Source organism: Opisthocomus hoazin, chromosome 14, assembly GCF_030867145.1.
Source record: "Opisthocomus hoazin isolate bOpiHoa1 chromosome 14, bOpiHoa1.hap1, whole genome shotgun sequence".
NCBI lineage: Eukaryota > Metazoa > Chordata > Aves > Opisthocomiformes > Opisthocomidae > Opisthocomus > Opisthocomus hoazin.
Genome location: NC_134427.1, coordinates 10,933,522 through 10,947,015, shown reverse-complemented (window position 1 = coordinate 10,947,015; position 13,494 = coordinate 10,933,522). Strand labels below are relative to the sequence as shown.

The following is a 13,494-nucleotide window of genomic DNA, read 5'->3' as shown; positions in this document are numbered from 1 at the left end:
CCCCATCTGCAGTTATGGTTCCCTCCCACTGGCGAACAGAGACCAGCAGCTGAGCTCATCCTGCTGTGGTGTTCAGAAAGCCCCCGTCCCGCCCTTCCAAAATGGCTAAAGATTTGGTGAATGTTTGAAAACATAGAGAGTAGCAAGAGGAAAAGGAGAAATTAAACAGTAAGGGGAAAAAAATGGGGCATTACCCATTTTATTGCAGTCCAGAATAAGAAGGGAAACTTTTAAAAAAGAAAGAAAAGAAGCAATGAAATTTTCATATTTAAAATATTTCAGAAGAAGACTTCGACTTAGCAAACCATCATTATTTCAAACTATGCCAAGGAAACCAACATTTTCATATCATTTTAAATCCGCGGTGAGCTCCATCCATCCCGGCCACTTCATGCCTCCCAAAAGTGCATTTTGCCCTTCGCTTGTCCCTAAAACCCCCTTCAAAGGCATAGCCCAAACGGTGCACGCGCACCAGAAGGAAGCTGAGATTTACGATGCACATCCAAATCAACAGCGTTTCCAAGTAAATAAGACAGCAGAGAAAAGCTCCCGGTAAGCTGAGGAATGGACCTGCCATTTAAGAGCTCAGAGAAAAAAATATGGAAATCTGCAATGTGGGAGTGTGCCAGCGCTGGGGGCGAGAGGGACGGAGCTGGGAGGATTTCCAGCTCCACGCAGCCTCTTCACTTCGGCGCCATATCCACCTGCCCTCCGAGCCCTGAGGGCTGACACCGGGCCACGGTAAATGCTAACGCCAGGGGATGATTTTGGTGTCGTCCAGCCCCTGGCACAGGTGACTGCTAGATTTCCTAGCCTGCGCGTCACCAGAATAGCCATCAGGAAACACTGCCAGCCCCAGTGGAGGAAAATGCCTCTCCGGCACCGTCCCCGCAGTGCTATGGGCACGCGGCCCCAGTGCTGTCCCCTCGGCGCCAGCCGCTGGCCGGGCTGGCAGAGTGGGACGCGGTGTGGTGCGCACGGAGGCTCACCTGGGGCAAGGCGCTGCGAGAGCCGAGCACCAGGCTGCAGACGCTGGCCGGTGCCTCCGTCCTCCGTGCTGTCACCCTCACCAGCCGTGGCGGCGTCCCCGGCGCGCTGTCCCCAGACGCTGTGGGAAGCCTCCGCTCGCTGTCCCGGGATGGATCCTGAAACAAGACAGGGGGTACATGCGGGTTGGGCAGGCCAGATGCCTCCAGGCCCTCCCACTGCTTTTGGAAGACCCAAAATGAGCTTTCCCCCATGCAAAGGGCTCATATTCCCTTTGTGAGCATCCCACCGCCCGTGACAGCCTGCTCCGGCACTGATGCCGTGGGCAGTGGGGTCACCGCAGGTGCCGGTGGAGGCTTGCAGGCAGGGGACTCTGGGGCTGTCCCACCCCTGGGCAGGGGCAGCTCCCTGTTGCATTTCACGTTTCAGCAACACAAGGTGCCTCAAAGGCATTTTTTGGAGAAAAGAGAAGGGATTTGATGGCGTCGATGGGCTTGGGCTGTGTCAGTGCAGGGAAGCCCCAAGACCGGCTGCTTTGCTCGTCCCCCCTGTGCACAGGGCACTGCGGGGGAAGCAGGAGTGCCCCTCATGCCAGCTGCACCAGGCCTGCGGCTGCTTTCCCACTTGTGTCCACATTGATTTTTAAATGTCCTTATTGACTGCCACATCTCCTTGGGGCCCCATGGACTGGTCTAGCAGCAGAGACTGGTGGCTGTTGCCAGCAGAGCTTGCTGGTGGATGGATCAAGGAGACCCCCTCAAACAAAGCAGGATCCCACTGCCTATGGTATAATACCACTAAAAATTCGTTCATAAACACAGACTAGATCTGCAAGTTTGCCTTTAAGTAGAGGGACTGTCAGTGTGAAGGGGACAAGAAAAAATTAAACTAGAATAGTTCCTGAGTCAGGGACACAGGTATCTCCTGCACTGATTGTGGGCAGTTTTGTCCCCTGTGTTCTTGATCATCGAACTCCTTAAAATGTTCCTCCTTAGGAGACATTGTTCAGCTCCATCATCCCTGTGTGCCATTCAGATTTGCTGTCCCCACAGGTATATGATGGGAAGCTAGTTCAGTCCGTGAAGCAGAAATATGGTGTTTATCTGATAGGATTACTTCACCGAAAGGAGGAGTCCCTGAATTTTTGCATTTCTGCACAAATGTTCCTGTGTCCCCAGTTCAAGTGGATCCCACAGCATCCCTTGGCAGGACTCAAGGCAGTGGGGGGGGCGACAGGAAGAGGACCTGCAAAGGCACAAAGCAATTTTATTTACCTCGGTGCCTTTGAGATAACTGAGACCCTACCGCTCAATTCTTGCCTCCCCACCTGGCGCCGTATCTTATAAAAGGCTGTTGAAAATTAAAGAGAATGCAAGTAAGAGAGATAAAAGTTATCTGAGAGCTGGAAAAAAATCCAAAAAGGAAAACTTAAAAGACTCAACCTACTTCACTTATCAAAAGCAGGCCACGAGGTGGCTAGATCAGAGAGCCGAAATGCCTCCGTGGGAGACAGCGTTGGAATGGAGCAACTAATCCAGCTGCCACAGCAGAGCACGAACCAGAGCTGGAGCTGAAGCCATTTGCATTAGGAACAATTCAATTAACACTTGTGAACCAGAGAGGTTGCCTCGTTAAGGAGACAAGCTGTGACAGAGGAGGCGTGGAGACACCCTGAGTGTGAGCTGGCTGGGCTGCGGTGGCCAGCAGGTCCCCCTCCGTGCAGGGGCATGCAGGGTCTGGCCCCACAGCATCGTGCCGGAGCAGCTCTTACCTCGGGTAGGTTTTGGGGCTCTCCGGGGGTGACCGCAGAGCTGGGCTTACTGGGCCCATGCGCTGGCCCCCCGGCTGTGCCGTGATGTGCGTCCGGGCTTTGAGGCTGCAGGGGTGCGGAGCGCAGCGTGAAATCGTAGAATTCATGGATATCTGCAAAACAGCACAAGAAACGTGCACAGGACCAGGGAGGCAGCCCGATGCCGGCGTCCTGTGTGGGGTGCAGCACCTGTGCCCACCGGCTCTGCTCCCAGAGCATCGTAAGTCTGAGCCCTCTGTGAGAGGCTGGCACCTGGGTGATGGGCTGGGCTGCGACTCTGCTGGCTCCCTACCCTTGCCACACTGCCCACCGCGCCCTCCCTGCACGGCAAGAAGTGCAGTGGGGCGCCTGGCTCAGCACGCAGTGCCCCATGGCTGTGGAAGGCACAGGCATTTCCACAGAGCAATGACCACACCTGTCATGGGGACTAAGCGCAAACTGTGCTCAGCAACGTCAATCATAAACGCACCCCATCCCGCTGTCCTCCCGGCTGTGCCAGCCCCATGCGTGGTCCCATGTCCCTTCTGCTCTGAGAAGCCTCCTGCGCCAGGCAGTCCCTGCCTGCCTGCCCACCTGCCCCGATGCTGCCTGGCTTCTCCCTCCCCATCGCTGTTCCCCAGCAATTCCGGCCCGTGGAAGGGCTCCCTTCCCACAGAGACCGGCAGAGAGGGCACAGGGCAGTAGGACAGCATGCTCATGGTGTACAAGCTCTAAAGCTGATGGCTACAGCTGTGTTATCCCCAGCTCCTTCCCTGATAAATTTCTTCTTCCCACCTGGCACGATACTACCTGCACACTGCCACAAGCAGATGCCAGGTATCCTCACCCTGGGCTCCAAGGACCTGCTGCTGTAAATCGTAGTGGCTCCACAGAGTGGTGCAAGAATGGGGTATCCCAACCCTCCCTGCTCCAGAGACAGTTACGAGGTGACAGCGGGACCTGACGGCAGCTGCTGCCCAGCTGTAGCTCCAGAGAGGCTGCGGGAGCCCAGACTGTCCCCTGCCAGGAGCACTTTACCCTCTCCCAGTCACACATGGAGGATTGCAGGGAGCAGCAGGGCTGCAGAGGGCTTCGCTCCTCCCCAAGGAAGCCCCCACTGCCACACACTCCGGCAGCTGCCAGCCCCCAGCAGCGCCCAGCTCATCTCCAGAGCCAGGTGGACCTCCAGATCCAGCACCGCCGTAGGAGCAATGAGAGCCAATATACCCATCGCAGAAGTGTTTAATTTCAGAAAGGGAACTACATCAACAGTGAAAAGCTTTTTTATGAAGAAACTGAAAGGGGTAACAAAGTGGGTAAAACATTTGTGGGAGGCACCGAGCCTATTTAGAGAGACCCCATGGGGACATCAGAGTAAACGCACAGTGCCTGGCCAGAGGATACTCCAAAGGCAAAATGGAGGAAAGCAACGCTGGACTGCAGGGGAAGGGAGGCTTTAAAAGCAAGAAGACATTGATCTAAACAGCTGAAGCTGCATCCAAATGAGAAAACCAGAAAGGATGGTAAATACTGCCAGGTTAAAGGTAAAGCTCCAAAAGGTCAGCCAAGAGCTTGGTAAACGCCTCGCCAGAGGCTCAAAAAAGTAATAAATCCCTTCAAGTACCTGGGAAACAGGAAGCCTGGCGGAGCTGGTAGGGCCAAAAATTCACGGCAGCATAAATAAGCACTCGGAGTGGGGAAAGCCGCAGCAGGAACCTGAGTTTATTTTCTGTACTTGTGCCTGCTGCTGCGGAGGCCGGAGAGCCCCTCTTCTGCAGTCAACCCCAAAGGCAAGTGGTGGGTCTCAGCCTGGGGGGGGGGCCGTGGCCACTCCCCTGGCACTCCCCGTGAGCTCAGGGATGAAGGAGCTGCCCCAGCCCTTCGGTGTGCGATTTCTCACCTGAAACTATGCCACACCGAGGCACCACGGGGTATTAAATTCCCACCTTATAAAGATTTCCAAAGGAAATCTGGTGGGTGCTGGGCAGCGTAAGCAGGGACATGCTGAGCACTGCCCGAGGCTGTTTATCTGGGAGGCTTTCACAAAGCAGGATTGCACCCCCAGACAGAAGTCTCTATCCTCTCCCTGTGCTTAACCACATGCCCATGCACTGCAGCAGCACGTCCATGTGGCAGATGGGATGGGGAGCAGCACTGAGCCCCACCATCCAGCTCCCCGGGGCTGCCTGGTGACCTCCCAGGCACAGGGAGAAAGCTGCTATAAATCTCGGCTGCTGGGAGAGTGGCTTTGTGCCCACGGGGAGCACAGCCAGGCCACGTGGCCACCTGAGTCCAGACAGCACCGTGCCACTGCCTGGCGTCAACGATGCTTTTGGAGCTGCTGCTTCTGGAGCTGCTGCTTCGCGCTGCATCATTGCCAGGCTCTGTCCTGTGCCCCGGGAGAAATAGGGCAGCCGGCAACGATGGGAGGAGTGGGAGTCCCCAGATCCACCCACCGCGCTGGGGCAAGCCCCTCCGCAGCCCCCCAGGTGCCGAGCACACTGCTGGCAGCCCTTGAAGCCCTCCCAAATTAGATGTGAGGTCACAGCAAGCAGTCAGCACACAGCCAGACAAACGGGACTTTGTTTTCATGCAAAAACATCTCTCCCTCTGGTTATAAAAACAGTCATTGCGTAACGGGATAGCAGGGGCTCCTGGCTGCGTGGATTACGCTTGGAAAGCGCAAAACTTTGCAAAAACGAGAACAGGATTTGAACAGCCCCGTGGCAGGGGTGCACCGCTGCCGGCATCCCCATTTGCCACCCATCTGCTGCAGGAACACAGCCTTGGGCAGCCAGGCTGGCAAGGTGCCTGTGGAGCGGGAAGCTCGTCCTCTGAAGCAACCGCGCTCCACCCCCAAAACCCTCAGCCCATTTTAGACACTTGCTGGGAGAAGGAATCGTTGGTGGCACCAGGAACCAGAGGAGTTTCAGGATCTGGGGATGGGGTTCAGGTAGTGAAGGGTGCGGCTGTGACAGGAGTACATTCTAGGACACACATCCATGTGGCATTAAAGATAATTTGAATATATGCTGGTTTTCTTCATGTCTTACGGGCATCACAAGCTGCACACAAGTCTGCCACACCCGGCGCTTTAAGAGCAGCGCTACCTGAAAAGCCTCAGTAAGGGGGTGTTGTGGTAGCAAAAGATGATGCTGCATGTTCTGCCTTACAGCCGAATTTCTGTTTGATGACAGAGTGAATCCACTCTGGATCTAATAAGGAAGAGTAACTCAAGATTTACAGAGATTAGAATTTGTCTAACAATTTCCTCCTGGGGTCAATACGTCAAATAAGTGTAATTAGATATGTCTACAGCACCAGCACCTGGGGGCTAACGCAGCGCCCTTGTGCCAGCCAGCACACGCACTTCCAGAAAATGCCATTTCTTCCCTGACGTGTGCGCTGTCACCAGCTGCGTCACCGCAGATTTACCCCAAGCAGAAACCCCAGGCTCGCACCAACCTCCCAGCCGTGGCCCCGCTGTTGTAGGGAGGACTTACACCTACGGTTGCCACAGCAGAGACTTCAAGCAGGCTACAAGTTTCCATCCTTGGCTAAGGGCTAATCTGCAAGAGGAGCTGTCTTCAGGGCTGGGAATCCTCCCGATTCCTCCACTTTTCCACCCTGGCTCCTGCAGCCACCCGGTGAAGCCGCAACCACCACCCCAGCAGCGCTGCTGGTGAGCTGAGCTCCCGGCTGGAGTTTTGCACCCGGGGAAGCACCGTGGGTCAGCAACAGCCTGCCCTCTCCTCATGCCTCCGCAGCAGCATGGCTCACTGGGGGGAACCTTTTTTGGGGTAAAAGGAGCTGTAAGAGACGGCTGGGGGCCCCGAGCAGCTGACAGAACCTCACTGGGGTCGTGCAGCCACCACTTGGGCACGAGGAGCTGAAACCCAGAGGGCTGTCGGGAATATCGCTGCCCTTTGGGCTGCTGGCAGCCGGGGTGGCCGAGCGCACACAGACCCTGCCTGTCTGCCTGGCTTCACCCGCTGCAGATGGCACAACGGCTCCTTTCAGCCCCAGCTCTGCGAAGGAAAGGTCAGGGAGCTGCTTCTGCGTGCGAGCCCCGTCCTCCCTGGTGACACGAGACAGGGCCAGGCATCTCCCCAAGGGGCTCTGGAGAGCAGAGAGAAAGCAGGGCCACGATCACCCCAGCCCAGTGTCCCCGAGTCCCGGCTCCTCGAGCGTCCTTTCGCTGGGCGGTTTCCCTGCAAGTCACGTGCTTGGCTCTGCGGCCTCAGATGCAGGCAGAGAGGGGCCAGGAGGAGGGAGCCAGCACAGTCTGTTTCCCTCTGCACCGCCAAGGAATTTCTTTTGTGCAGAGCACGGGTTGGTGCATTCCAGCGCGGAGTAGCTCCCGCATCGCTGCGCTGTGCCGAACCAGCCACCGAGGCACCCGCCGGGGCACGACCGTCCGGGCAGGGTCAGCGAGCCGCACGGCATGGGCAGCTCCTGGGAGAGGGAGTGGAGTCTGGCACGGTGGTCACAAGGGTTTAAGGGGCTGTGCTGTGCTTAGAGGAGTCTGGCAGCAAACAGTGTTTGTGCAGAGCAACACTGGGCACATTCACAGCAACAGATACATCCAGCCCTGGACACCAAACAGGCTTTATCTGAACATCCCAGCAGATCCTTCCCTGGAGCAATCTGGGGCTTCTGGAGTCCACAAAACAGCTTATTCTTTAAAAAAAGCATATGGAAAGCCATATCCCCGGCATTTTTCATGTGGACCAACTTGGAAAACTTCATGACGTTTGGCACTCCTGGCAGCTGTACTATGGCACAATGCATTCTGGTGTTCAAGCTCAAGCTGGCCAATGCACGCCTTAGGAGAGCATTAAGTGTAGGAGGATGAGATCTGAGGACAGGGATGTACTGTGCTCACGCATTCATGTTCCCTAGAGGCTGAAAAAAAAGCAGGCCCATGTTGCTGAAAGGCTGCAAGAAGAGGGACCTCTGCAAGCTGAGACCTCTCCGGAGCCAGAAACATCTGGCATGGCACGAAGCAGCGAGATGGGAGCCTCTGCGCTGGGAGGACTACCCAGGGCTCTCCTGAAAATCCTCCTGTCTCGGATAAACTCCGAACCCGCCCTGTGACTCCAAGCAAACTTCAGACAGAGACACAGCAGCCCACTGGGAAAAGAGGGGTGGTGTGGGTGAAAAGCAAATACAATAGAAATACTCCACGACCCTCCTAGAGCTGTCACCGTGCTCCAGCGGGTCTGGACCATGGACCCTGCTGTGTGGCAGCTGTGTGTGGGCGCAGCGAGCACGCAGCCAGACACAGCATCACACGTGTCCACACAGGGACAGAGGAATTCACAAACCCATGCTCCGGGGGAAGGAGGACGGAAGTAATTAATGTAAATTCCTAGCTAGGTAAACACATCTAGAGAAAGCTCGCTCTGGCACGGGGAACTAATATCCTGTTAAACCAGTTGAAAAGGTCACCAGCAATCAAGTGACACTCCCTCGTGCCAGCATTGACAGGACACCAAGACAGATGGCTTAAAGCAGGGAGCTGGGAAGCCTGTGCAGCGTTTGCGTGCCAGCGTGTAAACTGCAGCCAGCTCGGTGTGTGCGTGGACACGCTCTCTCCAGCTACACTCTCTCCATGACACTTTTGCACTAATATGAACAGCCCTGGGCTTCAGGAAAGCTGCTTTGCTGCCTTCACACAGCCCCAGGGAGGGCTGGGGGAGCACACAAAAGCAGTCAGGGGTGTTGAGCTCGTGTCAAGTTTGCCATGGCGATCACAGCCCTGCTGGGGACCACTGCCTCCAGCACGGGGCTAACTGTGGGCTGGGGACCATTTTGAAAGTGGGTTGTATAAACGAAGAGGCAAGAAAGGAGATGCACGCTGGTTTTTGGCATGGGGGCCCACTGCCCTGGAGAGCCCTCCCTTGCCACATCTCTGCTGCCAATGGCACACACATCCCAGTGCAAGCCCTGCACAAGGACACGTTAGGGCTGAAAGCCTCCAGATGATGCTCCAACAGCAAGGACAAGCAAAGGAGAGTATAAAATAGCTTAAGACACACTGCTCATCCCATGACTGTATTCCATTTTCAATGGATAACCTGAAGCACAGAGGAACTAATGGCAACGTGGGGCTCTGCAGGCACAGAACTGGGTCTCTGGCTGCAGAGGTGTGAAGAAAAGATGAGAGCTGCCAAGAGAGGAGAGCGATGGCAAGTGGGAGTGCCAGGGCTGAGACAGCCTTGGGTCAAAACACACTGAGCATGAGGCACAAACCATGCATGGAGCTCTGTACCCCAGGCATGGGTCCTTCTCTGGGGTGCAGAGCTTCTGGGGTGCTTTCCCTTCCTTCTCAGCAGGGAAACTTGGCTTCTCTCCCGGGAGACCTGGGAACAGAAACCATCAGGGCTGTGCAAGCTTCCCTGAGGCCCACAGCGAGCAGGACTTAAGGAGAGGAGTTGAATGGGAGGTCCTGCCCCTCTCAGCACACTGCAGCTTCTGCAAATGGTTCTCTGGGGTTACTTCCAAAATTAGTGTCCTAAGTGAAACTAGACAGCCAAGATCTCGTCTGCTTTGGCAGGGAATGGAGCTGAGTAACTTCAGAGTCTAAAACCATCAAATTTCATTTTTCTAAAAAAAAACCTTGCAAAGAGAGTGCGTTTTCAAATGATGTCATTCAGCGAGATAGCCATGCATCTTGCATGCAGAAGCTGCAGAGTCTGCCGAGACTCTGGCTGTGTTTGTCTAAATCCACAGGAGGACTTTGCACTGAAAACGGCATTTTCTGGTGCCCAGCCCCAAGACAAGCCTCGCCGTCAAGTCTGTTTCTTGTGTGAAATGGAGCTGCTTGCACAGTGCATTACTTGCAAGTGTTTGTGGGTCTAAATGCACGAAAGGCCAGGATACTCCAAAAGAAGCTGGGTACATGTGGATTCTCTCTCAAAGACAGAAAAATTTAGTTTCCCTTTGGGTCGGCAGCAGGAATGGAAAGTAGCAGGTTGTGATGAGGCTGAGGGGCACAGTGAGGAGCGAGGCCCGTGGCAGGGTGTCCTTGGTACGGCAGCAGAGCTAGAAATCCGGCGGTTGGCTGAGGCCACACCACGCCTGCACTGTGCAGAGGGTGCTCGTGGCATTGCACCATCCCCGAGCGGGTGCTGGGTAGATCTGGTCCGGCCCAGCAGCATCCTTTAGCAAGCACTGGACAGATCTGGCATGGCCTGATGAAGAAGGCTTTACCCCTTGTCCACAATCACCTGACTGAGGAATCCCGTTCATGTCACAAACACCGAGTGACTGCAACCCTGACCCCCAGTATCTCCTGCCCAAGCCCTGGAGGGGAAAGCCAGCCCAGGTCCCTGGCAGGTACCCACGTGTTTGCACAGGATGCACCCAGCCTGGTCAGTGCCAGGCACCGGTGCAGGATCAGGCCCCCCGGAGAGGCCACTGATCACAAAGCCGCAGGGACCGCAAGGCAGGGGCTTACCCAGCAGAGCCTGGAAGAGTTCACTTTGGAAGACGTGCGAGACTTTTCCGATGGAGGCTTTTAGCTCCTGCTCCTCTGGGGACTGCAGGGTGCTTTGGTACCTGGTCAGAATTTCCACTGCCCGTTCAGTGTCTGCAGAGATGACAGGAGTAACAAGGCATTAACACTGAAGGATGGACAGACATCTTCAGGGAAGGCTTGAGTGCAGCCTTGGAGCAGCGCAAAGGCCTCCCCTGGACAATGCCTCAAGTTGCCTTCCCGCTCTGGATTTTTAAGAGACAGCCAGCCACAAAAGCTGCCTCCTTACGCATACTTGGAAGAGCTAACCCTGCCGCAAGGTGCAGAGTGGCCACGGTGGAGAGCTGGGCAGGGGCCGGGGGGGAGGTGATTCTGCCTGCTGGCCCTCCTCAACCCTGAAAATCAGGGGCTAAACCCAGGTTGACTCACCTCCAAACCCCGCGGCACTGGGCAACCTGAGCACCTCTGCCACCTCCCAGGCAGAGCAGCCATTCAGGAGCTGGATGTGTGCCAGATGCACAAGGCTACGAGTACTACCTGCAGGAGCTGCAGCCTCCCATGCGGGGTCAGATGGCTGCAGCACAGCTGAGCGCAGCCCCACTCACACAGCACAAGACACGTGAACTGCTGAGCTACACGAGTGGCAAAACTTAGGTTTCTGCAGGGTGAAGTGTAAGAATTGCTCCACGTAGCAAGCAGCCTTGGGTCACCAGGAGACACAGCGGGAAAGGAGTGTGATGCCTTGGTGTCAGGGAAGGAGGGATGCTGACCCAGAGGGGAGCTGGAGGCTGCTGTGAAGCAATGCTTTGGTTAAAGACTGGGCTTACCATAGCTGTGAGACAACCTTGGACTAAACCAGTGGAGCTGTGATCTCTCTGTACCAGGACACCTCAATGCTTCTCTGGGCAGGTGCCCGGAGCTGCCAGTCCAGCTCCAGCCCCAGATGTGACCCATTTCTCAGGAGGGTGGTGAGCTCCCATGGACCTTGAGCCCATCCCAGCGCTATCAGTGAATATTTCCCTTTATCGCCCAGGCAGCCCACAGACAAAGAGCGTCTGTGTGAGGAGGCGGGGGAGCCATCCTGCCACTGTTGGGGACTCATCTTTTAACCCAGCAACTCATGCAGAAAGGATGACCCTGCTCATCCCCGGGCTCTCGGCAGGGAATTCAGGTCATCAGACAAGGCGGCCTGTGTCTGCCAGGGTGCGTGCCACCTGCTATCCTAGCTTGTGCAGCTGGGTCCCCTCCCAGTTCTCCTTGGCCAAAAGGGGAAGGGGGTCCTGCCTGTGTCACCGGCCCACACTGACTCATCATGGGAGCAGAACAGAGAAAGGAGCCCGGGGAAGCGTGAAGAGCTCCTGCTCAGAGCTGGGCTCCATGCTGGCTCCAGGAAAAGCAGGGACTTCCCCAAGCTCCAGATTTACTGGGCTTTATGGGCATCCCAGCCCTATGTTATCACTAAGGGCTTCCTTTTCTGCAAGATCAGACAGTGGCTTCAGACACTGCCCAGCATCCCGCAAGCAGGGTTGAGTCATCTCCGCCTGGTCATTCCTGACCTTACCAGCAGAAGCTAAAGGAGCAGGTGGAGAACTGGGGCCACCACACCGGGACACAGAGACTGTGAGGCCGGTGTGAAGCTCCCACCCCAGGCCAGGCTGCACAGAAAGAGCTGCACGCAGCCCGTGCTGACCCCTGCACTGCCGGCCACCGGCACCGGGTGACAGCCAGCCGGAGCGGGGCAGCGCTGGCCCGGGACCACCCAACCCAGGGAAGCGCTGAGCCTGCAGCGCAGGGGACAGACGGACACCCAGAAAAGCGCACGGGGTGTCTGGGGCCCATCTCACCGCACCTCAAGGTGCAAGTCCCCCTCCCAGGGGGTCCTTCCCGGCGAGGCCCCCACACCCGCCCTCCCCACGGCACGCAGGGGTGCCGCAAGCACAGCATCCCGCGGCCCGAGGAGGGCGGGAAGCCGGGGCACCCGGTGCTCAACTCTCAGCCTCGGGGGTGCGCCGGGGCCCGGCCCGCGGCGGGGAGGGAGGGAGGGAGGAAAGGGGCGCGGGGCGCCGGCCGCAGCCCGGTGCCGGTGCGGCGGACACTTGTTGAGCACGGCGGCCCGGGCGGGGCGGGGCAGGCCGCTCCTTACCTTCCCGGCGGATCATCGCTCCGCCGACCCGGCGGCCGCTCCGGTCGGTGCCGCCCCGCCAGCGGCCGCGGGAACCCGCCCCGCCCCGCCCCGCCCCGCGGGAACCGGCCGAGGAGCCGCCCCGCGCGCGCTGGCACCGCCTCCGCCGCGCCCCGCCGCCCGGAGCCCGCCCGGCGCCGCGCCCCAGGAGCCCCGGCAGCGCGCCCGGCGCCGGGCTCGGCCTCCGCTCCCTGCCCGCCGCTCGGCCCCGGCGCCGCTCCCCCGCGCTGGCGCTAGGTGGCACGGACGGGCCGCGCACCCCCGCCTGCCCGGCCGGGCCCGGACCCGCGGGTAAGGGCAGCGGCGCCCGAGTCATCCCTCCGGGGTCTGCCACCGCTCCCCATTTATTGACGTAACCAGGCAGGAACAAGTGAAACTGGCCCGAAGCCCCTTCCCGGCTGAAGGCCTCGCTGCGAAGTGCCCGACGCCGAGCCCCGCGGCTCCCCTCGCCCCGCCCCGCCCCGCAGCAGCGCGACCGCGGTCCCGCCGGCCCCGGGCACCCTGCAGCCCCAGCCCCGCTCCCCTTCCCCCGAGCTGCTCCGGGAGCCGGCGCCCTGCCCGCCAGCGTGAAGCCAGCAGCAGCAGGGGCAGGACTTGTGTCCAGCGTGGGGGGGGGGGGGGAAGAGTTCGGCTCCCCCCCCATCTGGTGACCCCCCCATTCCTCCCGCCAGAGCAGCCGCCCCGCAGACGAGCTTTCCCACCGCTGGCTGCAGAGCTGCTGCTGCCCGTCCCCGCACCACGCTGCGACTCGACTCCCTGCCAGCCTCCAAACCCCAGCGCGGAGGTCTCAGCCCCAGCACCGATGGGTGAGTATTCAGCCCCCCAGGCACAAGCCAGCCCCAGGAAATCTCTGCAAAGACTCCAGTTCCTCACTGCCGGTGGGAACTGGGAACCCAGCTCCGGATTTTTTCAGGTGAGGGCAGTTGTGCGGCACGCAAGGAGCCAGGAAGGCCACACGAGATGGAAAGCTCGGAGAGGAGGCTGCGAAAGAAAGGAGCCTTGAAGCTGGCCCGAGGAGTGCTCCCCAGTTGAGCTGTGCGGGGCTCTGGCTGCCCC

The 13,494-nt window shown here is 58.2% G+C and overlaps 1 protein-coding gene across 3 annotated transcripts in view; it reads right to left on the bottom strand.

Annotated features, from left to right (window-relative positions):
* DLG3 (discs large MAGUK scaffold protein 3) overlaps positions 1-12,463 on the bottom strand; it is a 78,045-nt gene extending 65,582 nt beyond the window's left edge. For all 3 annotated transcript variants that reach the window (XM_075435289.1, XM_075435290.1, XM_075435291.1), the window contains exons 1-4: positions 12,400-12,463; positions 10,239-10,370; positions 2,759-2,910; positions 990-1,145 (exon numbers count right to left, since the gene is read on the bottom strand). In XM_075435289.1, the coding sequence (XP_075291404.1) occupies positions 990-1,145; positions 2,759-2,910; positions 10,239-10,370; positions 12,400-12,415 (456 nt within the window). In that variant the 5' untranslated portion in view covers positions 12,416-12,463. The remainder of the gene's footprint in view (positions 1-989; positions 1,146-2,758; positions 2,911-10,238; positions 10,371-12,399) is intronic.
* Between the last annotated feature and the right edge of the window lie 1,031 nt (positions 12,464-13,494).